The 26575-nt window shown below is 45.2% G+C and overlaps 4 protein-coding genes across 6 annotated transcripts in view; 2 read left to right on the top strand and 2 right to left on the bottom strand.

Moving 5' to 3' along the window:
* Positions 1-6782, bottom strand: part of PIN1 (peptidylprolyl cis/trans isomerase, NIMA-interacting 1) — a 37958-nt gene extending 31176 nt beyond the window's left edge. Inside the window, exon 1 of one of the 2 annotated variants that reach the window (XM_080990686.1) lies at positions 6645-6782. In XM_080990686.1, the coding sequence (XP_080846812.1) occupies positions 6645-6702 (58 nt within the window). In that variant the 5' untranslated portion in view covers positions 6703-6782. Of the gene's footprint in view, positions 1-2439; positions 2477-6644 lie in introns of those variants that run through there. The other variant, XM_080990687.1, reaches the window with a different exon arrangement.
* Positions 6783-7446: 664 nt separating this feature from the next.
* On the bottom strand, positions 7447-13359 carry UBL5 (ubiquitin like 5). The gene is given in 6 exon segments (XM_080990787.1): positions 7447-7714; positions 8328-8365; positions 9319-9402; positions 12567-12695; positions 13291-13307; positions 13309-13359. Coding segments are annotated over 6 exon segments (348 nt in total). The 5' UTR covers positions 13345-13359; the 3' UTR covers positions 7447-7670.
* Positions 13360-13578: 219 nt separating this feature from the next.
* Positions 13579-17417, top strand: FBXL12 (F-box and leucine rich repeat protein 12). 2 transcript variants are annotated; one of them, XM_080990470.1, is made up of 3 exons: positions 13579-13782; positions 14877-14949; positions 16269-17417. In XM_080990470.1, the coding sequence occupies exons 1-3, from the start codon at positions 13691-13693 to the stop codon at positions 17085-17087; spliced, it is 984 nt and encodes a 327-aa protein (XP_080846596.1). In that variant the 5' UTR covers positions 13579-13690; the 3' UTR covers positions 17088-17417. The 2 variants fall into 2 exon arrangements, with proteins under 2 accessions (XP_080846596.1, XP_080846597.1); XM_080990471.1 differs by lacking the exon at positions 13579-13782 and adding an exon at positions 13887-14064.
* A 2219-nt stretch (positions 17418-19636) lies between these two features.
* LOC308472053 (uncharacterized protein) overlaps positions 19637-26575 on the top strand; it is a 31859-nt gene continuing 24920 nt past the window's right edge. The window contains exons 1-2 of the mRNA XM_080996513.1: positions 19637-19781; positions 21818-21916. Coding sequence (XP_080852639.1) covers positions 19739-19781; positions 21818-21916 — 142 coding nt within the window. The 5' untranslated portion in view covers positions 19637-19738. The remainder of the gene's footprint in view (positions 19782-21817; positions 21917-26575) is intronic.

Here is a 26575-nt window from a genome sequence, read left to right as displayed (position 1 = left end):
AGAGAGTGAAAAAATCAAATTACCACTGCTCTGAACCTGGGAACGGGCTGCCAGATGACGTTTGGAGAGAGTGCTTTTGACAGAACGGATTTGACAGCTAGCTAAATAAGAGTAAGATACTGTTTCCATTGTCCTTTTCTGCGTTTAAAAAAGAGGAAAAGTAACTGAAAATTTATCTTTAATGCTTGAGTTGCGCTTGAAAGAACTGATACAAGTGGAGACTGTTTCCCTCTAGAGGGAGCTTATGAAACTGTTACAGGAGTATAACTGGGGGATTTCCAGTTGTAGATAAGGAGTCTGAGAACCAGAGTGCGACCTTGGACTATTTAAAAATGTTGACAGGAGAGGCCATTGTGACTGTTTTATGCAAGATAAGCTGTTCGCTGGGACAGCTTCACAAGAAGATGGATGACATGACTTTCAAAGTTGATAATTTGGAACTGAAAGTGACCAACTTTAGTAAAAAAGCGAACACCAACACAGAAATAATTCAGGACTTGGTACAGGAACCCATTTTGGCAGGACAAATGGTGGAGGAGAAGGAGGAGAAGGAGAATGCGGCTGTTGTTGAACATAAAATAATACAAGTGAGATCTGTGGTTTTACAGAAGCAAATTGAGGATTATAAATTGAGGCCTTCTATGATTGAATCTAGGAAAAGTCAGACTCCGAGGAATGGATCCCGGCTTGGATTAAAGAAGGAAAGTTGGAAAGAGCCCTTTATGCAGGGATTAACTGACTTTTGGGACATGGACTTGGGCCTGGAGGAGATTGAAGTTTTGGGGGCCTTTGGAATTGGAAGAATTTTGAAATATACCCGGAAATACTTTATGGACTGTAGCCTTAACTATGGAAATTTAGTTGATCTGTTCAGAAGGAAGAAAAGGATTGACAGGCTGGAGTTTCCCCGAGATTTGCTCTTTAGCATTAAAGAAAATGAAGAAGACCTGCAGAAGGGACTTGGAAAAGAGTTAAGAGCTCGGACATAAGATCACCAGGTTGATGGACTTTATGGAATTGACGGAAAGGACTGGCAGAACCCGAAACCTGGGAGAGGAGATGGTGGAAGAAGACTGGAAAATTTAAAGTTTATATATAGACTTATGGTAAAACTAATGAGTGATAGAAAAATGGTGGAATGATTTTTATTTTTATTTTTTATGGGCTTAACAGAATGTTATGCACATATAAGTATTTTAGTTTTAATGGAAAAGAAGGTTAAAAAATACGTTATTTACAATATCACAGAAAATGGAGAAAGATGGAAAGGATTTGCTGAAACAATTTATAGAAGTGGAACACAAAAAGGGAGGTGTGAGGAGGTCGAGGAAACAAGGGAATGAAAAATAGAGTATGGAAAAGAGACGATGTATGTTTTTAAATTGTTTTTGTTTTGTTCTATTCAGGGTTAAGGTTAGGGAGTGGGGTTTGTTTAGCTTAGTTTAATGTGTTTAGTTTTGAGTTTAGGTTGTGTTTTGTATTGTTTATATATTGTATTGTTTTTCCTTTTTGTTTTTCTCCTTTGTTTTTTCTTCTTTTTTGCTTTTTTCTCTTTTTTTGTAATATATAAAAGTAATAAATATTATTAAAAAAAAAAAACCAAAGGGTAGATGGCAAAGTCAATGGAGAAAAAAGAAAAAAATGCAGCAGAAGCTGTGCCACTTCCAAGACGTGTTTGAAAACAGAAGCAATTACTTCCGGGTTTTTGGCGTTCAGGTTCTGAAACATTCAGCTTCCAAGACGCTAGAAAACAGAGGTACCACTGTATTTGTTAGCTGTCCTGGGCTCTCATGTGATGGCAGGATAGATAGATAGATAGATAGATAGATAGATAGATAGATAGATATAAGTTGCTCTGAAAGTGCAACATGGCCACTTACTAAATACAGTATCAGATAAAATATACTCAGATTACAAAAGGGACAAACAAGTTCAAGCGGATGTCTGCGGTTGACAAGCAGTCGCAGAAGCAAATGCAAGGTTTCCTTTAAAAAGTGGAAGTCTAACCCGAATTAGGAGAAAAAAAAGAAGCATAAACCCTAACAAAATAAGTATGAACCGACAATAAGAAAAATGATGAAGAATTTAGAGCACAAGTCAGACCTGAAACAAAATGTTTATCTGTAAAAATCCCTGGCTCAGGGTTCTAGCCAGCTCCTTGCAAACTCACCCAGTGCTCCTCCAGGACACTACTTTCCCAACTCACCCCAAAGTTTTCTGTTTATCTTTTCCAACTGACATTTTGAGCATGCCAAGTCTTCACGTGGCTTTTTCTCTGGGGTGCCACCTTTTAAATTTCTCTCTTAAGATATTGTGCAGCCTACAACCCCCTCACTTCATCCACGGTTTCCATTCATCATTCCCTCTCCACCATCTGGGTGGTGGGGTTTTTTTGGGGGGAAGGGGGGTAGCTTTCTCCCTCCATCTTCCATCTCCTACCTTTTCCTTCCTCCTCTGCCATCAGCCAACACAATCAACGTCCCTGTACAGTTTGAATCCGGCTCGTAAGTGTGGCTTAGTAGTGTCACACTTCTGGATCCAAGCTCTGCTTTTTCTTCCCTCCCCTTTCCTCAATGTAACTACATGCATGCGCAGTCTTGTCATATTTTTTTTTTGCTTCAGGTTTTCTTTTGTATCATTTCCTGGAGGTTTTTTTTCTTCTATTTCTGCAAACCTTGGGGATCTCTCAAACATACTAATACTTCCCTCTTCTTCTTGGCTGGTTCACTTTGACTAAAAAATCCATGGCATGCACCCTCAACTATGGAATCAAATTGGTAAAAATATAGTCAACAATGTTAGTAATACTCAGCGCAGACCCACTGGGTGGAATTTACCCTTGCACAATGAAACATTCTTCCCTTGCATGCCCCTAAATCTGCTCTGGGGGTCTCAAGGCATGCATAGGGCCAGAAGGGAGAAGTCCCGTTGCACAAGCAGAAAATATTCCACTTCCACAATAATACCATCCATTGAAATTAGCAAACATGACTAACTTAGGCATATTAATTTCAATGGACCTACTGTAAAAAGGTCCTGTAAATATAGTACTGATGATGCCAAGGTTGCAGGTTAAATCCCCATATGGAACAGCTGCATATTCCTGCACTGCAGGGGGTTGGATTAGATTATGCTTAGGGGCCCTTCCAACTCTACAATTCTATTATTCTATGACCTATAACAATCCAATATCATTTATCAGAAGCAGAAAAGACAAGCAGGGAGATGGCTGAACAGCTAAACAACAGAAGAGTAAAAGGATTCCTAAAGGAGGAGGAGAGAAGCTGAATGTATTATTTGTATTCGTTCTCACTGTGGACCCTGCTGCAGATAACTGTGCCTTCACCACTTTTCCCCTGAGTAGACACCTGAAGAACTAAGTCAAATAGAAGTGGCAGGAGATGATGTTCTAGATCTGACAAATTAAGATGTTACCTGGTCAGTTAACACACACTCACTAATAGGAAACTTGTCACAACCATCAGCACACCTTTCTGAGGTAGCCAATACAACATCCATTTTTAGGATCCACCCTATTCTTCTGGTGCAAATTGCTTAATTGATTTTAATACTGTTTTATTTATTCTAAACTGCCTGAGACCTTATGGTGAAGGTCATGTAAGAAAATAAATAAATAAAGGGAGAAAGGAGAAGCAGAGGGGAGTCCATAACTAACAACCCTATTGGCCTAGCTTCTGTCCTATATAAACTGGTAGAAAACACAATTCAAAGTACAATTTAACATAGAACAAGCATCACTAAGAGGAATCAGCATGGCTTCTGCAGTGCAGTCCTGCCTCAACAACCTTTTAGAATTCTCTGAGTGTTGGTAATCATGTGCAGCCAGGGATAATCATACCTAGAGTTCCAAAATGCTTTTCAAAAAGTCTCTTAACAAAAACACCAGTGAAGAAACCCTTGGTAGTCACTGAGTAAAAGGGCAAGTGCCCTTACAGAACAAAAACTGGTAAAACAATGGGAAACAGAGGACAGGAACACGCCAATATTCATAATGGAAGGAAATAAGCAGTGAGGATCTGTATTGGAACAGATGCTTCTTGGAGGATCTGATTGACACAGAAACAGAGGTAAGCAAACTTTGCCAAGTTTGCAGACAGACTATTTAGGATGGCAAAGGCTTGAGCGAAATGGAGCGATCCTTTTGGAAGTCTTTACAAATGGGTGAATGGCAAGAAAAGGGCAAATGAGGTTTAATGTCGTTTTAAAATGAAACAAACTGGAGCAATAGTAACAACAAAGCCATTTTCATGCATACAGCAATGTGACTATCCAGGAAAGATGTTGTTGCATCATGGTACATGGTTAAAAAATAATGAACTCTATGTGCAGCAGCAGTGGGAAAAGGGTGGCTTCCATGTTGGGATTAGGAAAGGAAGTGGACATAGAAAGCTGGCATCAAACCCTTAGAATTCATAGAAGGAATACTATCAGTGGCTACTATCCATGATAGCTATGTTTTACCTCCATTTTCAGAGGCAGTGTACCTCAGAATACCAGTTGTGGGAAATCACAAGTGAGGAGAGGGGCTACTACCTTCAGGCTCTACTTGTAGGCTTCTCATATGCATCTAGTTGGCCACTGAACGAGTAAGATGTTGGACTAGGTGGGCCTTTGGACTTGTCTAACGGGGGCTCTTCTTATGTCCCTTCATATACCCCAATACTGAGGACATGTGCAATTTGGTATACCACATTTCCACAAACCTGGTGCCCTCCAAATACTTTGGAATTCAACTCAAATCAGCCCCAGCCAGCACATGTCCTCACTATTGGCTGGAGCTTATAAAATTCGTCGCTCAGCACATCAGATTGGGAGAATGCTGCTATATATTCACCTAATGACGTTCTAATCCCCCACATCTCAAAAAATATATTGTAGAGTTGGAAAAGGTGTAGGAAAGACATTGAAGTGATTGGACTACTTTCTCTATATGTAAAGGCTACACCTGAGTGTTTAATTTTGTTTTTAATGTACTTTATTTATTTGGTGTTAGCCACCCTGAGCCCGGTCTCGGTTGGAGAGGGTGGGGTATAAATAAAAATTATTATTACAGTATTATTATTATTTTACTTTTAAAAACAAATTACTGGAGTGATAACAGGGCTAATATTAAGAGAACTTAAAAAGATATTGTGTTTCTCATAAGAATAGAATGTACAGTGACCCAGTTATACTGACTAGCTGGAAATTCAGGACAACAAAAGGAAGTATTTTGCACAATGCTTCACCTATGGGATGTTAATGGTCACTGACTCAGAATGGCTTTCCAAAGGCATTGGATAAACTCATGAAAGACAGCTGCTGATAAAACCAATGCTTAAATACAACCCAGATGCCCATACCCACGGGGGCGGGGGAGAGAGAGAGGTGGTGGTTAGGCAGCATTCTTGGATGACATAATTCTTCAGATCCATTCCAATCTGGGTTCAGGCCTGGCTATAGAACTGAGTCAGCCTTGGTCCCCCTGATGGTCACCTTTGCAGAGAGCGGTACAGGGGGAGTGTGATCTTGCTCCTGATTCTTGATCTCTCACTGGCATTTAATACCATTGACCATGGTACTCTCCTGGACTGGCTCCAGGGAACAGGAACTGGGGGCACTGTATTACAGTCCTTGGCCTTCAGGGTATGGTTTTTTTGTGGGGTGGGGAAAGAGAAGAAAAATAATTGGGGGGCAGGGATGTGGGAGTAGGAAGGAAGAAACCACCATACTTTTCCATGGGGCTGTGTTATTTATTATTATTATCAGAACAGTGTAAGTGGTCCTCAGGATATTTTTTTGGTGGATGGAAATGGGTAGAGAAATAAATTGGTGGAGAAATAAATGGGGGGAGGGAATAGGAGTAGGAAGGAAGAAGCCATGTTCCAATATCTGAAGGGCTGCCATGTGGAACATGGAGCAAGCTTGTTTTCTCCGGCTCTGGAGGGCAAGACTTGAACCCATGGCTTCAAGTTATAAGAAAGGAGATTCCAACAAAACATCAGAAAAAAGTTTCTGACGACAAGAGCTGTTTTACTTCAGGATGGAGGGTGGTGGACTCTCCTTCCTTGGAGGTTTTTAATCAGAGGTTGGCTGGCCATCTGTCATGGATGCTTCGGATGAGATTCCTGCATTGCGGGGGGGGGGGGGTTGGGACTAGATGATCCTGAGATCCCTTCCAACTCTACGATTCTATGAAAAGCAGTGAGAAACCACGATTGTTCTCTATGAGCCAGCTCAGTCAGCAGAGCACGAGACCTTTAATGCCGGGGTCATGGGTTCAAGCCCCACGTTGGGGAAGATTCTTGCATTGCAGGGGGCTGGACTAGATGACCCTGGGGGTCACTTCCACCGCTATACTTCTATGGTTCTACGACTGCGTCGCTGTTGCTATTCTTATTCTTGTGTCCCACAAGCTCCTCCCCCCCCGGCAATCCCCAGCGGCCCCGTTATCCCCGCCACCGCCCCCTCCCCGCAGCCCCTCTCCCGCCTCCCCTCCGGGGCGCGAAAGGGCCTCCGAGGCGACCGGCCCGACCGCGAAGGGCGCCTCTCCGCCCTCCTTCTCCCCCGAGGCCCATCCACCCTCCTGCCGGGCCCTCGCCCGCCGCCCGCCCGCCGCCCCTTTCCCTCTTCCGCGGCGGTACCGGAGCTGCGGCTCATGCGCTTCTCCCAGCCCGCGGGGAGCTTCTCCTCCTCCGCCATCTTGCCTCGCCTCACAGAGCACAAGCGCAGAGCCGGCCACGCCCACCTTCGCCTAGCAACGGCGGCGGCGCACGCGCCGAACGCGCACGCGCGCTCGCCCTCGCAGTGAGTTGGGAGGGAGAAAGCCCCGCCCACCAGAGAAAGAGGCGCCCAATCCGCCCGCGGCCCGTCGGAATGGCGGCCTAGAGGCTTCCTCAACCTCGGCCCGCCACATGGTTTGAGACTACAATTCCCAGCATCCCTGATCACTGGTCTGCTAGCTAGGGATCATGGGAGGTGTAGGCCAAAAGCATCTGGAGGGCTGAGGTTGAGGCCTAGAGACATAGCTGTCAACTTTTCCCTTTTCTTGCGAGGAATCCTATTCGGACTAAGGGAATTTCCCTTAAAAAAAGGGAAACGTTGCAGCTATGCCTAGAGACCAAAAAAGGTGGAGAATATTTGGTTCCTTTTGCAAGGCGCCCGCTGCCTGCACACCCACTCTCAATTCACCCATCTTCCACTATCCCGGGTTAATTTCTAAATAACTCATGAGAGTCTGGATAGTCCAGACTCTTCAACTCAGGGTTGCAGGTTCGAACCCCACATTGGACAAAAAGATTACTGCACTGCAGGGGTGGACTATGGGACCCTTCCAACTCTCTCTCCACTCAGGCCTGCCCACCCATGCACTACGTATTATAGATATCATTTTCACATATACGGCACTTAAGGTTTCTGTGTTTTAAAGATACACTGCACACAGAGTCAGGTCACACATATTGGTTCACGTTTATTATAAAGATTTTTTAAAAACCAAAACAATAAAAGACAGTCTGAATAGTCTGGTATTCATTTCTGGTATATTGTGCTCAGGGATAAAATACTCTTAACTAAACCTCATGCAGCCAAATAATCAAGAGTTTGTCAAATGAGAAACAAAGAATGAAAAAAAACAGACAATAGAAAAGGCAGCATCTGCCACAACGAAACTACTGATAATATAGTTCTAGGTTCATGCCATCGTGAATTTCATCTGGAAGTGAGGAGTTAAGGTAAAATTCCACTGAAAAATATTTCTGTATTTTTATAAATTGAGCTTGATGTATATGATGGGAAAAATCTACCACAATGCCAGAATAATGACACTTTTGAAATTTATCATAGGTGCTCAAATTCATACTTAATTTATGAATTATCCAAGCACATATACATCCCAACAGTTTCACTCTAAATGCTGCCGAACTGCACAGAGTAGTCATATCATTTTAAAACTGGTACTGTTTTTAATTGTTTTATCGTTGTCTTTACTGTGAATTCACTTCAATATTTTATGGAAAGCGTTCTTAAGTAGAAACCAATCTACACATCTTTAAAAGTTTCGGTCTATGTGCATGGTAGGAAAGTGATTATTATTATTTTATAGATGTAAAGTAGTAGAGAAATAGTTTACATAAATTTATTTATGTAAATTATTTATACTCCACCCAACTGGAGTAAAAAAGAAATAAATTAACCATGATCGAAATCTGCTCAGTTCAAGCTGAAGAGTATTACCCCCTTCTTTCATTTCCCTTCCCCCACCTCCTCTGGACCCACCTGGCCAGCCTATTAATTTACCGCAAATCACCAAGATTTTTTAAGGATACAGTCGGCCAATGAAACATGGTCCTTGAAAATTGTATACCTAAAACATTAACAAGAAAGGCAGTTAGTCAACCGTAATTTGTTACACAGCTCAATTAAATACGACAACTAACGTGATGGATGGATATATATATATATACACACACACACACACACACACACACCAGAGCCAATAGGCTTTTCTATGGAGCTGTTCTTAAAGTTGGCATAGAAACTTCAACTGGTACAGATATAGCTACCCATTTGCAACAAGAGTAAGATTCTGCAATCAGGTTATGCCCATTTTAAGAGATCTGTTTCTTACTGCAACTCAGATTGAAGGATTTGGCCTTGAAAGTCCTAAATGGAATGGGTCCTTAACAACAACAATTTTATTATGTATACCCCGCCCATCTGGCTAGGTTTCCCCAGCTTCTTTCTATATGAGGCACACCCACCCTAGACATTAAAAACTATTCATCAGGCCCACTCCACATTGCAACTATGGAGTTTAGCCTATCATCACTGAAGAGTAAGGCCTTTTCAGCGGCCTGCCCCTAAGCTATGAGATTCTCTCTTCCTCCGAGTATGGTTGGCACATTCTTTCTATTCCTCTCAGAGGGCAAGACTTATTTATTTTGTCATGGCTCTTCTGTTTGATTTTTACCTGGCAATTTTGGAACTTTGTGCCACTATCATATTTTCCTTGTTTTGGTATGGCTCATTATAGTTTAAAATTGCTTTTAATTGATATTATCAATTGCTGTTTTTGATGATGATAATTGCTTTGAAGAACCACTATGGTTGAAAGGAACTATACAAATACTGTAAGTGGTTTACGAAGATCAATACTAAGCAGTACAACATGCACGCAGGTCTGTAATCATGTGTGGAAACCTGGAGATCTGGGCTTCTTGTACTGAAAGCATGAACTGTGCTATTGCATTGTTAGTGCTAAGAACAAGCTGAGGGAACTGCCTGAGGGGCCCTGATGCTTTGCTCATTTCTACTCACCATTTCTTCAGCACAATCTTGTCCCACCGCGTGCCAGTCTGCGCAGCAATGAGCTTTTTCAAGTCCCTAATGGTGTCGTCAGAGCTGAGTGGTGGTACGAGTTAAGGAAAGGATGTCTTAAATCAAAAGCAGTAAGCAGACTATGTGTTCATTGTGCACCATCTACCAGTCCCAAGCAATTTAGTACCTGGATGCCCAATACAATTGGGGCTGTGCACACATGTATATCACACACAGCGGCCTCGAGTTATGCTTGCCAATACATGGGAGAAGAAACATATTTGGATGTTACAAGCTCAGGGTGGATACCACTTAAACAAAGGGTGACTAACCTCTGACCCTTCAAATGTTTTTGGACTCCAGCTCCCATCAGCCCCAGGCAGAATTGCCAATACATAGAGAGGAGGAAGATTTCAGTCCAACACCGCCTGGAGGGCCACAGCTTTCTCACTCCTGAGTTAGACATGTACGATCCAAACACTTATGACAGAACCCTTTCCTCATCTCCAACCATAAAATGTGTGTCACAATTTACGAAAAGGCATGATTGTGCTGCTTCAGTCACCCAAAGGTTTCCTGCACCCTTAAACGACCCATTCCCTTAGACCAGGCACCCCCAAACTTGGCCCTTGAGATGCGTTGGGACTACAACTTCCATCATCCCCAGCTAACAGGACCAGTGGTCAGGGATGATGGGAACTGTAGTCCCAAAACGTCTGGAGGGCCATGTTTGGAGATGCCTGCCTTAGACCTGAAATCTTCTTCCTAAACAGTGCCAGTTCTCCCTTTCTCTTTACTCCCCAGCCCTTCTGTGAGATCTCAAATACTCAATCCCAACTGAGCTGAAGCCTGAGTACTTATAGCTGCACTTTTTCACCTACATTTTCACATACCCATTGCCTCTCCTGTTGGCTACCTTAACCTGGTTTCCCCAGCCAGTCTAAGCTGTTTCCTGGGTTGTGGCTGATTCCACATGCTGACAGCTTCTAGGAGCCACAGGCGAGAGCTGAGAGCAGTGTGGGGACCAAAGGTGAATAAACTACCCCAGAAGGAGCAAAACGTGTTCCCCAACCAAAGGTACTACCCCTCCCATAAACCGTGCAATCACAGTAAGAGATATCTTATTATATCTTCTTGCTAGCCACACAATTCTGCAGCCAAAGATGGAGAAGCTCTATACAGTCAGCAAAAACAAGACCTGCAGCTGACTGTGGCTATAGCAGGGGAGAGAAGGCAAGCAAAATGCGAGGGAGGTAGTGAAAGATACAGGAAATTGACTGCAGATTTCCAAAAAATAGCAAAGAGAGACAAGAGGGCCTTCTTAAACGAGCAATGCAAAGAAATAGAGGAAAACAATAGAATGGGAAAAACCAGAGATCTGTTCAAGAAAATTGGAGATATGAAAGGAACATTTCATGCAAAAATTACCATAATAAAGGATAAAAGTGGTAAGGACCTAACAGAAGCAGAAGACATCAAGAAGAGGTGACAAGAATACACAGAGGAATTATACCAGAAAGATATGGATGTCTCGTATACCCCAGGCAGTGTGGTTGCTGACCTTGAGCCAAACATCCTGGAGAGTGAAGTCAAATGGGCCTTAGAAAGCACTGCTACTAACAAGGCCAGTGGAAGTGATGATATTTCAGCTGAACTATTTAAAATTTTAAAAGATGATGCTGTTAAGGTGCTACACTCAATATACCAGCAAGTTTGGAAAACTCAGCAGTGGCCAGAGGATTGGAGAAGATCAGTCTACATCCCAATCCCAAAGAAGGGCAGCGCCAAAGAATGCTCCAACTACTGCACAATTGCACTCATTTCACATGCTAGCAAGGCTATGCTTAAAATTCTACAAGGCAGGCTTAAGCAGTATGGGGACCGAGAACTCCCAGAAGTACAAGCTGGATTTCGAAGGGGCAGAGGAACCAGAGAACAAATTGCAAACGTGCGCTGGATTATGGACAAAGCTAGAGAGTTCCAGAAAAACATCTACTTCTCCTTCATTGACTACACAAAAGCCTTTGACTGTGTCGACCACAGCAAACTATGGCAAGTTCTTAAAGAAATGGGAGTGCCTGATCACCTCATCTGTCCCCTGAGAAATCTCTATGTGGGACAAGAAGCTACAGTTAGAACTGGATATGGAACAACTGTTTGGTTCAAAATTGGGAAAGGAGTACGACAAGGCTGTATATTGTCTCCCTGCTTATTTAACTTATATGCAGAATTTATCATGCGAAAGGCTGGGCTGGATGAATCCCAAGCTGGAATTAAGATCGCCGGAAGAAATATCAACAACCTCAAATAAGCAGATGACCACAACCTTGATGGCAGAAAGTGAGGAGGAATTAAATAACCTTTTAATGAGGGTGAAAGAGGAGAGTGCAAAATATGGTCTGAAGCTCAACATCAAAAAAACGAAGATCATGGCCACTGGTCCCATCACCTCCTGGCAAATAGAAGAGGAAGAAAGGGGGCAGTGAGAGATTTTACTTTCTTGGGCTCCATGATCACTGCAGATGGTGAAAGCAGTCACAAATTAAAAGACTCCTGCTTCTTGGGAGAAAAGCGATGACAAGCCTAGATAGCATCTTAAAAAGCAGAGACATCACCTTGCCAACAAAGGTCTGTATAGTTAAAGCCATGGTTTTCCCAGTAGTGATGTATGGAAGTGAGAGCTGGACCATAAAGAAGGCTGATTGTCGAAGAATTGATACTTTTGAATTATGGTGCTGGAGGAGACTCTTGAGAGTCCCATGGACTGCAAGAAGATCAAACCTATCCATTCTGAAGGAAATCAGCCCTGAATGCTCACTGGAAGGACTGATCCTGAAGCTGAGGCTCCAATACTTTGGCCACTTCATGAGAAGAGAAGACTCTCTGGAAAAGACCCTGATGTTGGGAAAGGAGAAGGGGACGACAGAGGACAAGATGGTTGGACAGTGCTCTTGAAGCTACCAGCATGAGTTTGACCAAACTGCAGGAGGCAGTGGAAGACAGGAGTGCCTGGCGTGCTCTGGTCCATGGGGTCACGAAGAGTCGGACACGACTAAACAACTGAACAACAGCTACACAATTAAAAAATGGAACCTCCATTCAAACCATGTTCACGTCCCAAGTGATCATCACTACCTTGCCTCCTCTTCATACACCAGAGCCTCAAATAAAACACAATTGCTGCATATAGGGCAGGAAGATGCCATTCGAGCCTCCTGCAGAAGCTACTTCTTTTGAGCTTTGGATACTTGCACTTCACTCTCACTTTCTTGCCCAGCCGATCGTTGCAAACCACTTCAATCATCCCGATCTGGTACCAGAACAACCCCAAGAAACTGCTGAGCAAGGAGACCTTTGGCCTCCTGCTTTCTGAGGCTCTGTTGGGAAGAAAAGACAGGATGATTCATTTGTTTAAAAGTGTATGTCTTATGCCACTTGGTCCTAAAACAGGTGGGGTATACAGTTTTTAAAAGCAGAATCGAAAGAAAATGGGGGGATGCTTTCTCAACTGACAGGGAATACTGATGATTAAAGAAAATTAAGATAGAGAAGTGTTACCAGTACAACTTCTCCCGCCAGAACGTTAACATCATGGGAAATGTTGTCTTTATTCACAACTCTCAAAGGCACATAACTAGGATAAAACACAGGAATCCACTTCTAGTTGTCCCCCAGTATTTTACAGTTACACGATAACCACTCTTTCAACAATCCAACTGCAAAGGGATGGATTCACATTCTGTACATTTATCCTCAGATGGATTCCAAACAATTATTATTATTACTATTATTTATTAAATTTGCATACCGCCCTTCATCTGAAGATCTCAGGGTGGTTCACAGCAAAAAAAATGCAGAATAAAACCACAGAGAACATAATAAAAACAAGCACACTAACGAAGCGAACCAATAACCCCACCAGGCACAAGCACATTTAAAGCCGCATAGCAAAGAGCTCGAAATGAACCGCACCGGAAGCATACAAAATAAAGGCTCGTTTTTCAGGACATTGGCATTTGCACGCATGTCCGCCGGAGAAAGGAGGCCTCTGCCCCTCGACGCAGAGCAGCGCAGCGCAGCGCCTGGGCGGCCGCGCGGGTTGCCCTCCAGCCCCCGCCTGCCCCAGCCAGCAGGGCCAGAGGCCTGGGGCGAGGGCGACGGGAGGCCCGCCCCGTCTCCGGCCCCGGAGGATCCCCGCTTGCCGCCCCGGACCTACCTGAATTCAGCGGACTCTTGACAGCCGGAGACCAGGCGGAAACGGAAGCAACGCCCCGGAAGAGGAATCACGAGAGCTACTTCCGGGGGACTCCCCACCCCAGAGGAAGCGGAAGCGAGGCCGGAGCAGCCCGCGGAAGGAACCAACGGCGGCGGAATGGAGCGGCCAGGCCTCTGCGCCCTCCCGGACTCGCTCCTGCTCCGGATTCTGGAGTGCCTGCCGCCGCGCGACCGGCTGGGCGGGGCCCGGTGGGTGTTTCCTTCCCTTCTCCCGGCTTCATGGTTTCCTCTCCCCCCCCCCCCACTTCCACAGAGTGGTTCGGTCCATCCTGCGGCTGCCGCTCTCCCTCCCTCCTCTCGAGCCGCTTCCTGGCCAGGGCGGGGCTGCAATGCCCAGGCTCGCCTGCAGGGGCGTTGTGGTTGGAACGCTGGAACTAGGAAGGGGCGGGGCCGCGAGGGCCATCTAGTTCAACGCCCTGCAAGGCAGGAATCGAACCCACGACCCGCAGATTAAGTCTCGTGCTCTGCCCGGTGAGCTGTTCACATTATGCCATCATTATCGAATGTGAAATTATCGGAGGCGGTTATTCATGTATTTATTCCCCCCCCCATTCCCATTTTACTTTAAAAGTTTATATACTTCATATTTTGCAAAAGAAACTCAAAATGGCTAACGGTTCCAAAAAACACACAACGTTAAGATCAATCCCATTTCTAGCCCCAGCCATACCCAAAATATCAGTGAAAAAAATCTCTATAAACTAAATTACTCTATTAACTTCAGTTTAATACACACTTTTTACCTTCTGCCTGCTCAGCTCCAAGCCTCCTCCTCAACCTGCTTCAGCCTTTCTCCCTTATCACACAGCTGTTCTCCTCTCAAGGCCACGTCAGAGCAAAGAGGAGTCCAAGCAGCAGTCATCTTCTGTACAGATTCCAGGAAAGTTAATTCCAGGCAGTATGGTTGCCCTCCTGCTTGGTTCTGTGCCGTTTGGCTAGGCTTGCCATATGTCCGGAATTTCCTGGATATAGCTGGCAATCAGAAACAGCTGGAAACAGCATCCAGGTGGAAATCGTTGAAACATCTGGGACAATGTGTGTGTATGGCAACCCATGTCAGCAGTGTTGTTTTTGGTGATTTCCCTTAAAATTAGTTCAAAAACTTACAGTTTGTTCAATTGTTTGAGATTTGGGCAAAACCTAAAAAGCCCAACAACTTTTCTGTCCCAATTTTCACTTTTTGAAATATGGCAACCCTAGGTATGGCAGGATGCCAGATGATCAAACTGGCTGTTTCATCTCAGGCCCATGACAATGACTCAGCTATTCTCATCTTTCTGCAGAGTTTGCAGACGATGGCGTCGCTTGGTGCGGGACAAATTGCTGTGGAGATACTTGGACCTAACTCCTTACAAGGTAAAAATGCCTGCCCGCCGTCTTAAACTAGTTGCTGGGTAGTTGTGGCAACAGGCCTGGGTAGGTAGGCGCGTAGGGAGCTGCCCTACACCAAGTCAGAGAAGAGGCCCACCTAGCCAAGTACTATGTACAGTCATACCTCATGTTATCTCCGCTTCATGTTATGTTCTTTCTGGATACGTCCCACGGCGACCCAGAAGTACCAGAAAGGGTTACTTCCGGGTTTCGCCGCTCGCGCATGCACAGACGCGCAAAATGATGTCACGTGCATGCGCAGAAGCGGTGAATCTCAACCCGCGCGTGCGCAGACGCGGGTTGCGTTCTTTTCATGTTGCAAACGGGCGTCCAGAACGGATCCTGTTTGCAACCAGAGGTACCACTGTACAATGATTGGCTGCAGCTTTCCAGGGTTTCCACCTGGAGATGCCAGGAATGGAAACTGGGACCTTCTGCAGGCAAAGCAAGTGTTCTGCCACTGACCTCTGGCCCTTCCCCCATGTGAGGAGCAGGCTATGCCAGATCAGAGTCAGTGCGAAAACGCTAGAGGATGACTTTAGCCAGATATCCAGTATCCTGGAGCAAAATGATCCAGCGGACAGCAGGCATGAGACTTTCTGGCAACCTGTATAAATTATGCAAATTAAAGTAATGTACTTAATGTACAAAATTCTGTAAATTTAATACACTATTTTGTACAATTTATTTTAGGTTTATTAGTCAGGGGAGGATGAGGGCAGGCTCTGTCCTTAGTCACTGGAATCTTAGGCTATAATCCTAAAATTTCTAAGAAGTCAGCCTCATTGATCACAGTGAGATTTGCTTCTGAGGTCCCACCCCCTTCTCCCTGCATGCATCTAAATTAAAATGAAACATTTCCATCCCTTTCCTGAGTTCCCAAACAGCAAATGAAACAACATTTTGGAAACTTCAACATTTTGCCAGTACATTTGACATCCACACTATAAAGCACATGGCTTCCTCCTAAAGAACCATGGAAACTGTAGTTTACCCTTCACAGAACCATAATTCCAAACACCGTTAACAAACTCTAGTTCCTGGGATTTCGGGGGTACGGGAAACTTTAAATATGCAGTGTGGATGTGACATTAGGAAATTGGCTGCAAACTGTGCATGTTCCGCTATCTGTTGCCCTTTATGTTCCCCCAAGGTGCAAGTCCCACAGAGTTGCATGGGCCTGTCTCCAGCCTTGCAGCCTTGCGTTAGTTGGTCTGGCAGTGATTTGGCAGTTGTAGTGCTCTCTTCCTCGTGTGCCCATGTGGCTTTTGATATGCATGCAAACTTCACTTCCCTGTACTTAGATGTCCTCCAAGGCCCTATGGCACTTGCTGCGGAACAATCTTCGAGGCAGCCTGCGGACGCTGAAGGCACGGGGATCCCTCCACTCCATTCGCAAGCAAGAAGTTTTTACCCCAGCACTAATGCAGGCCTTGGGCAGGCAATGCCCCAATCTCCACCGCCTGTGCCTGACAGAGACAGACCTTCGCTCACTCTCCTATGATTGCATCCCTTCCTCTGTCACGACCCTGGAACTGAGCTCCTGTGAGATCCCTTCTCTGTGGTTCAAAGTGTCTGAAGCCTCGAAGACCTGCCCTGCCTTTCCACAGATTCAGCACCTTGTAATCCAGAATGTCCCTGCCTTCTCCAGCCAGCACCTGCTGAACATCTCCATCCAGGGCAATCTCAAAACTCTGGTCCTGTCCGAGGCATACCGGATAACTGTTGAAGGTTTCCAGGCAGCAGCACCACACCTGGGAGGCCTAGAGCACCTCACCCTGCGCCGCTGTAGCATTGGCAATTTACTCACACATGTCATTGCGTTCCACATGAGGCACCTGCAAAGTTTGGACCTCGGGGACAATCCTTCTCTGGAAAACAGAGGTCTTCCTTGTTTAAGCAGCTTGCTAGACTTGGAGGACCTCTGCCTGGAGTCCTGCTGCAAGCTTTCCTCAGAAGCCATTGTGGCCGTTTGCCAGAAATTGCCCCGGCTCAGACATCTTGATATAAGGGGGTTAGAGTTCCAAGACCAGGTCATCCACAAAATCCAGGCAGATTTGCCAGGCTGTGTTGTGACAAGTGCTGTCTCCCTTGGAGATTCCAGTGTGGTGTCTACACCGTGAGCTTGTGCGCATTGTGGAGAAGCTCTGGGGAGCAAGAGGCAATGAAACCATCACATGCATAGTCTTGATCTCATTTAAGTTGATGGCAACCCAGAGAGAAATGGCAAGGAGCTGCACACTCATTGACAACATGACTTTCAAAGTGTGGCTGCATGTGCTCTGGAACATCGTCACAGCAGAAAAGCTGAGGGTTGTATCCAGTGCTAATTCTACTCAGAGTAGATCCAACTGGCAAGATGATTGCACCTCTGAAAGGAAACATGCCTAAACTTCAAGAGTGTTAGCATATCAGTTTATTTACCTAAAAAATTAAACATCTGTTGCACAGCATACTGAACTGAAGTCCATTGGCTTTACAGTTGATCATCCTTTTCAATGTAAGTCCCACTCAGAGCAAAGCGTAGCAGACTTGAGTCCATTCATTGCAGTGGGCCTGCTTTTAGTAAAATGTAGTCTAACTTGCTATCTGCCTTATACATCAAGAAAGTTCACAAGAAAGATCTCATGTTGTTTTAAGGAAAAGCCAGTGGTAATCCACTCAGAAGATGCCCTCACTTCCTGGTTAGGCCAGGAATCTGGTATTCATCAACTGGAAGGCATAATAGACATCATGATAAATGGTGGTTTGCCGTTATGGGAATAAGCCTCTCATGGATTCCTCTCCTATGGTGTGAATGAGGTGACTGAAAGCATTTGCTTCCATTTTTTATTAACTGCAGTTTAGGGTTATATCCACACCTCTGGTTAATCTTAACTATGCTTTGTTGAAACAAGCCAGCTTCACAACACAACAAGCTGTGTTTTATGAAAGATGGTAACAGAAGCTTCTAAATGTCTGGATGGAATAGATAGAGGAAGCATTCAAGCCTGAAAGAGGTTCTTAAAAAAAAACATTTTTATGCACAAGGAAAAAGATTAGGGAAATTAGCAGAGGAGCAAGGAAGTGCTGTATCCAAGCACCCCCCTATTAGCTCAACTTCGAATAATTCCTCCAGACTATGCTCTTGTGTAACATGCATTTTAACCTAAATTCCATGCCATAGATAAGATTCTACACTTCTGGAAAATCCTGTGTGCACACATACTGTATCATCCAGGAAACAGCTTCCTTAACTGTTCCCTGAGTTAGAAAGCATTATAATATTGGCAAGTCGCCTAAACCAACAGTAGCTATTGATTTAGACTGCTGTTGCTGTCTGCTAACTGCTGGAATGCCAAAAGAGAGATTTAGGGTCCTTCTTATTACTCATGTACAAAATAAAGGAAATAAAGGCAAGAAAAGCATCTTCTCCCCCAAGCTATTGAACATCAACCTCAGTTTGTTGGGAGAGGTGCAGGTGGTTCCCCCACAAAGAGCCTCAAGCTGAGGGGGTGCAAAATAATAATCATAATAATACCGACTGAGAAGATCCATAAAAAATAAGAAATATTTAGGGGGTGCCAAATTTTGTCCTCAGGGTGCCACATTACGCAGTTTGTGTTTACTTTTGAGGCACAGTGGAGACTGTGTTGTACAGTGGTACCTCGGATTACAGATGCTTCAGGTTATAGACTCCGCTAACCCAGAAATAGTACCTCGGGTTAAGAACTTTGCTTCAGGATGAGAACAGAACTCGTGCTCCAGCGGCGCGGCAGCGGGAGGCCCCATTAGCTAAAGTGGTACCTCAGGTTAAGAACAGTTTCAGGTTAAGAATGGACCTCCAGAACGAATTAAGTTCTTAAGCAGAGGTACCACTGTATTTATGATATATGGTTTATTTACACATATATACAACCTGAGCCTATGCTGGAGGGGTTCACAGCACCCCAAAAGTGCCTTGCTTCCCCCACAGCCACAGCCTTAGATTCAGACAGAAATCACTCATTGCTTTCTGCGTTGCTCTGATTCCAGCTCACTGCTTTGCTTCTAGGTCACATCACTGCTCCAAACTCTGACTTTATCTGTTGAGAGGGGCCCCCGCCCATTTGCTATCTTGCCCATTTGCCCCTGAATCCCCCTTAATGGCTCATCACCCAGGCTGTCAACTCCCCAGAAAACTAGCCTGGCTGTTCCAAGAAGGGAAGCCTTGGTTAAATTCTAGCACTTGCCAGATCCAGGGATTGGCATCCAGGTCTGGCGTCCTGCTGAACACCCCAAAATCATTAGAGTAGCTTTTCATGACTACGCCAGTTATAGTTTTATTCCCAGACACAGTTCAAAGTACTGCTTTTAACATTCAAGTCTTCACAGCTTGAGCCCAGGAAAATGATAGGATTGTGTTCTCCCATATCAACCCGTGCAGCGAGTAAAATCACCTTCAGACGTGCGCCTTAGGGTGATCCCATTTCCCGAAATTACATAGCTGAGAACAGGGAACAATGACCCAGCTTCTGCTAGTCTGGTACAATTGCAAAATTCTGCTACGGATTCATCAAAAGACGAGTTGCCCATGAACCTTGCTGGATTTGTGTGCAATGGGCATGCTTTCAAGGGGGAGGTATGTTCTGGAAAGAGGTAGTCTGAGGATAGGAGAACAGGGGCTTCTCCTAAATTAATCATTAACCATCTATGCAGAGCAACCCCAGTAAAATGACAAAAGTCCCTATTTTCAAAAGTGTTTCAAAACAACACCAAAGGCAAACAACACCTTTCCCTCACACAGCTTTTTGAGATGGATGAAGAAAAGTATGCAGATAACTTTCGAACTTCTAAAGGTAAAGATGATCTCCCTGTTCCCCTTGTTTGGCATTTGCCAAAGGTTTTGTAGCTTTTTCCTGAAGGATCGGCCAATCAGTGAGATCCATCAGCTCTTGGGAAGGATCCTCTCCAGGTGACCAAATCCGCTTGAAGTGCAGCAAGTCTAGGGATGGTGGTGGAGCCCACGATCTCTGGAACATTCTCCCAAGTTATGCTTGTTTGGAGCTTTGTTCAGCCCCAAGCAAAGATCTTTGAATTTAACCTGAAAGTCACCTTTAACTTGGAATGCTGCTGAGTTTGCTGCTTTTTTCTGGTGCTTTTAATGTTTTTTGGATTTTGTATTTTGAACTGAATACTACTATATTGATTTGCTATTTCTTTTTTCATTTGAAGTGTGGGTGGCAGTCAGTTGCCTTAAAACACTTAAGTGGACCCTTGCAGTTAGGCTTGCTAATTATTCCTTGCTCTAAAGAATACATTCATTTTGGCAGCCCCAGTGAGTGAGTGTGAAAATCCTCACCCCAGCCTGAAGAGCCAAGGAGCAGACGCTGAAACCACAAGACTTTGCAGATTTGCACGTCTGGGTGAAGTGGTCGTCTTAGGCCCGCTGCTTTGGCAGGCAGCCTCAATGAGCACAAAAGAACTTCATTCCGTCCCCACTCACTGAGCTGCGACTTCTGTGCCACACGCAGAACATTTTTTGCCCATCAAAATTAGTGACTAACCATTTGTGGTTAATGAAGCAAATCTTTTTGATGGCCTAAAAAGGTTGAATGCCACATTTCTAAATCATTAACCACAAATGGTTAGTCTCTCTATTTACCCTCTCAATAAAATAAATTAGAAGAGCCGACCTCGGTCCAAATGAGGCGGGGGGAGCATATCTCCAGATGCACAGAGCGAGGGGTGGATTAGTCTACTTCCAGGCTCTGTCAGTTCTGCATTCATAAGTCCCTTCTATCCAGCTTCCACTTTCATCTTTTCCATACAAAAAATTGGATGGGTGACCTTGGGCCAATCACTGCCTCTCAGATAAACAGGGTTGTGGCGATGGAACAAGGAGGAGGGGAACAATGTATGTCACCTTAAGCTGGTTGGAAGAAAAAGATGGGGTATAAATACAATGCGTGCATCAATCAAATAAGAATTGTATTTAGATACTTACTTTGTCACAGAATAGTATTTAAATACACATATCTCAATGTACACATTTCTAAACATACAAAGGTAAAGGGACCCCTGACCATTGGCTCCAGTCATGGCCAACTCTGGGGTTGTGGCGCTCATCTCGCTTTATTGGCCGAGGGAGCCGGTGTACAGCTTCCGGGTCATGTGGCCAGCATGACTAAGCCGCTTTGGGAAACCAGAGCAGCGCACGGAAACACCATTTACCTTCCCGCCAGAGCGGTACCTATTTATCTACTTGCACTTTGACGTGCTTTCAAACTGCTAGGTCGGCAGGAGCAGGGACCGAGCAACGGGAGCTCACCCCGTCGTGGGGATTCGAACCGCCGACCTTCCAATCGGCAAGTCCTAGGCTCTGTGGTTTAACCCACTGCACCTCCCTTTTGCGCATATATATATATATACTGTATATATATTCTGTCAAGAACTGTTATCACAAAATTCAGTGTAGGGCAGATTTATGTTCTGATTAGGAATGGTGGAGAAATTATGTTCAGTTCACAAAAAAATTTGTGAGGACTTTTTTTTAAAATTGCACACTGATGCAGTGTGAAATGTGGAAAATTGAATTTAAGAATGGAAAAATGAGAAACCAAGAGAAACTGAGCTTAGTGGATTTATCCATCTCTGGTTTGGATCCAGGTATTTGTCCCATAGGTGCAGATTAGGTTGGTTAGCTTTAACATGCAGACCTAACAAAATTCTCCTCCATCTCTGTATGCATGTAAAAGTGATTAGAAGCTCCTATGAAGGGAAAATGCACCAGCCATAATCCTTTCTTGAAGGCCAATACTTTTTACCTTACTTTTTACCAAAGAGAAGTCTGCATAGGGTCAAGTTCCCATCTTCTCATTTTCCTCTTATGAAGGGAGAAATCTTATTCAGAGGCCATTTTTCCTGATCTATGCACTGTTGGGTGTCTCCTACCTGCTGATTGTCATTGGCTTTGTGGTGGCCCTCTCCAAAGGTACGTTTTCTCCTTTACTGCCTACATCATGTCATCTGTAAATCATAGAACTGTTTTGGGTGGAGTTTATGGGCTCAGGTAGCAGCAGAGCCTATAGCAAACACTCTTGTCACGGACTGGTTGGACATAGAGGAACGGTGGGAAGAACCAGCTGGGAAGCCACCATAGAAAGAAGGCTCAGAGCCCAGGAAGTGGCAGTGGGACAATGTGTGGTTGCAGGGAGAAGATGGGGAAGACTGGGTAGAGGAGGTGTCAGGAACCGAAGGGGCTATAGGGCTTAGTGAACTGGAGAGCCTGTGGCAGTGAGAAGATCAGAAACTGAAGCAGGTGAGTGAGAGGAGGGAAGTCAAAAGGTAGAGATGAGTCCAGCTGGGGAAGAGTCACAGGTATCTCCCCCTCCTGTTGTGACAAGCTCCCTTCCCTCCTGTCTCCCAGAAGCAAGAAAGGCATGAAAAGGGCAGATGAGGGGTTGGCTGCATGTGGGTGCAGTCTCTGACTGCTTGAGAAAAGCCCTTGAGAGGAGGGAATTTTAGACGGCTGTGAGGGGGTAGGGTCTCAGCAACTGGTTTTCATGGAGTAAGACCACCAGGAATGAGCTCCTGTGCTCATTGTTGTTGTTGTTTAGTTGTGTCCAACTCTTCGTGACCCCATGGACCAGAGCATGGCAGGCCCTCCTGTCTTCCACTGCCTCCCGCAGTTTGGTCAAACTCATGCTGGTAGCTTCAAGAACACCGTCCAACCATCTCGTCCTCTGCTGTCCCCTTCTCCTTGTGCCCTCCATCTTTCCCAACATCAGGGTCTTTTCCAGAGAGTCTGCTCTTCTCATGAGGTGGCCAAAGTATTGGAGCCTCAGCTTCAGGATCTGTCCTTCCAGTGAGCATGCAGGGCTGATTTCCTTCAGAATGGATAGGTTTGATCTTCTTGCAGTCCATGGGACTCTCCAGCACCATAATTCAAAAGCATCAATTCTTCGACAATCAGCCTTCTTTATGGTCCAGCTCTCACTTCCATACATCACGACTGGGAAAACGGTGGCTTTAACTATACGGACCTTTGTTGGCAAGGTGATGTCTCTGCTTTTTAAGATGCTGTCTAGGTTTGTCATTGCTTTTCTCCCAACAAGCAGGCGTCTTTTGTTTTTGTGACTGCTTTCACCATCTGCAGTGATAATGGAGCCCAAGAAAGTAAAATCTCTCACTGCCTCCATTTCTTCCCCTTCTAGTTGCCTGGAGGTGATGGGCCCAGTGGCCACGATCTTCGTTTTTTTGATGTTGAGCTTCAGACCATATTTTGCGCTCTCCTCTTTCACCCTCATTAAAAGGTTCTTTAATTGCTCCTCACTTTCTGCCATCAAGGTTGTGGTCATCTGCATATCTGAGGTTGTTGATATTTCTTCCGGCAATCTTAATTCCTGCTTGGGATTCATCCAGCCCAGCCTTTCGCATGATAAATTCTGCATATGAGTTAAATAAGCAGGGAGACAGTATACAGCCTTGTCGTACTCCTTTCCCAATTTTGAACCAAACAGTTGTTCCATATCCAGTTCTAACTGTAGCTTCTTGTCCCACATAGAGATTTCTCAGGGGACAGATGAGGTGATCAGGCACTCCCATTTCTTTAAGAACTTGCCATAGTTTGCTGTGGTTTACACAGTCAAGGGCTTTTGTGTAGTCAATGAAGGAGAAGTAGATGTTTTTCTGGAACTCTCTAGCTTTGTCCATAATCCAGTGCATGTTTGCAATTTGGTCTCTGGTTCCTCTGCCTCTTCTAAATCCAGCTTGCACTTCTGGGAGTTCTCGGTCCCCATACTGCTTAAGCCTGTCTTGCATTCAATTTCCTGTATCTTTCAATATCTTCATTGCATTTTGCTTGCCTTCTCTCCCCCGCTATTTGTAAGGCCTCGTTGGTCAGCCACTTTCCTTTCTTGCATTTCCTTTTCATTGGCATGGTTTTCGTTGCTGCCTCCTGTAGCCTCCATCCATAGTCCTTCAGGCACTCTGTCCACCAAATCTAAATCCTTAAACCTGTTCCTCACTTCCACTGTGTATTCATAAGAGATTTGATTTAGATTGTATCTTACCGGCCCAGTGGTTTTTCCTACTTGCTTCAGTTTAAGCTTGAATTTTGCTATAAGAAGCTGATGATCTGAGCCACAGTCAGCTCCAGGTCTTGTTTTTGCTGACTGTATAGAGCTTCTCCATCTTTGGCTGCAGAGAATATAATCAATCTGATTTCGATGCTGCCCATCTGGTGATGTCCATGTGTAGAGTCGTCTCTTGTGTTGTTGGAAAAGCGTGTTTGTGATGACCAGCTTGTTCTCTTGGCAGAACTCTATTAGCCTTTGCCTTGCTTCGTTTTGGACTCCAAGGCCAAACTTGCCTGTTGTTCCTTTTGACTCCCTACTTTAGCATTCCAATCCCCTATAATGAGAAGAACATCCTTCTTTGGTGTCATTTCTAGAAGGTGTTGTAAGTCTTCATATAATTGGTCAATTTTAGTTTCTTCAGCACCAGTGGTTGGTGCATAAACTTGGATTACTGTAATGTTAAAAGGTCTGCCTTAGATTCGTATCGAGATCTTTCTATCATTTTTGAGATTGCATCCCAGTACAGCTTTTGCCACTCTTTTGTTGACTATGAGGGCCACTCCATTTCTTTTACGGGATTCTTGCCCACAGTAGTAGATATGATGGTCATCCGAACTGAATTCGCCCATTCCCGTCCATTTTAGTTCACTGATGCCCAGGATGTCAATATTTATTCTTGCCATCTCATTTTTGACCACATCCAACTTACCAAGGTTCATGGTTCTTACATTCCAGGTTCCTATGCAATATTCTTCTTTACAGCCTTGGACTTTCCTTTCGCTTCCAGGCATATCTGCAACTGAGCGACCTTTCAGCTTTGGCCCAGCCACTTCATCAGCTCTGAATCTACTTGTACTTGTCCTCCACTCTTCCTCAGTAGCATGTTGGACGCCTTCCGACCTGAGGGGCTCATCTTCCAGCGTCATAACTTTTATATGTCTGTTGCCTTTGTCCATGGAGTTTTCTTGGCAGGGATACTGGAGTGGCTTGCCGGTTCCTGCTCCAGGGGGATCACGTTTGGTCAAAACTCTCCACTATGACCTGTCCATCTTGGGTGGCCCTGCACGGCATAGCTCATAGCTTCTCCGAGTTATTCAAGCCCCTTCGCCACGGCAAGGCAGTGATCCATGAAGGGGCCTGTGCTCATTAGGCCTGACATTTAGCTAAGTCTGTGGAGATTGTGGTTTTGCTAATAAAGACTTAACTCCAACTTTGAACTGTGTGATACTGACTGGCAGGCTCCTGTGACAACTCTCCCTACCCTCCTTTGGCTGGCAGAGGCTGTGCTTTGGTTCTGAGGCAGGGAAGAGCTGTACAGAATCTGGGGCATAAAAGCTGACCCAGCCAAACTGCTACAGTGAGGATGCCTTGGGAAAGCTCTGCAGCTCAATGTCAGAGCATCTCCTTGGTGCCCAGAAAGTCCCAGGTTCAGTCCCCAGCACCTCCAGATATGGCTGAGAATGTCCGTGGTCAGAAACCTTGGAGAGCTGCTGCAAGCCAGTGCAGCCCACACTCAGCAAGGTGGTCCATTATAAGGCAGATTCCGATGTTCCCAACCCTGAGAGTGCAGGAGAAGATGCCGCGATCAAGGAAACATACAGCACAGCCTTGCGTGCTCCGGTGGAGGTAAAAAAGATGGCACTTGAGTGTTTATGTGTGGGCTACAGGTTCAAACATACACACTCACTGAAAATGATACTGATGATTTTAACTTTTTTAATATATCAGTACATCCCCAAATTCTGACAGCCAGTCCAGCATTTTGGGTGGACTCCAATTGGTCCCCTTGCACTTCCCAAAGGCGCTTTTTTCCAGCACAGCCTTCCTCAGCCTGGTGCCCTCCAGACAGCACTGGCCCACCCTTGAGGCAGGGTGAAAGAGCCACCTCAGGCGGCAGAAGCCAAACAAGCAGCATCCCCATGGACACCTCAGCCAGCAGAGCAGTCTTGCAAGATCTCTCTGGCGCTTCTGCTGGTGCCTCTGCTCTGCTGGGGTGGGTGGGCAGCGCACCCGTGGGGAGACCACCTCTCTGGCTTCCCAGGTGAGGGTGGAGGAGTGGCACAGGGTGGGGTGGCAGGGATGTGCTGCCCCTGCCTGCAGGATTTCCTGTAGGGCACAACCAGCATGGTCAGAGATGGCAGGAGGTGACTTATCCATACCATAAATTTCAAGCACATTTCTTTCCCCCAAAGAATCCTGGGAACTGTTGTTTGTTAATGGGGCTGGGAATTGTAGCTCTGTGAGAGGTGAGCTGCAGTTTCCAGGATTCTCTGCAGGAAGCCGCATGATTTGATTTCACATTCTGTGGATGCCTCTCCACTCATGCCAGAAGAGGAGAAACGGTGTCCCTGGAGCCCCACTCTGCCCTACAATGCCTTCCTCGCAGTGGGCTCCAGATTTGGGGCCCCTTCAGAATTAGGAGGGAGGTGGTGTGATGGGTGAGGGGGAAAGTCCTCTTCCCTCCTCTTCGGCCACCAGAGGTGGACCCAAAGCCATTCTGTGAGCACAAGGTTGATTCTGCCCTTTGCCTGTTATACAAAAAAAGCTGCCAAAAGGTTCAAAGGTTAAAAAAA

This window comes from Podarcis pityusensis, assembly GCF_964106645.2.
Source record: "Podarcis pityusensis genome assembly, chromosome: 2".
NCBI classification, from domain to species: Eukaryota; Metazoa; Chordata; class Lepidosauria; order Squamata; family Lacertidae; genus Podarcis; species Podarcis pityusensis.
This window is presented reverse-complemented; position numbering and strand designations above follow the sequence as displayed.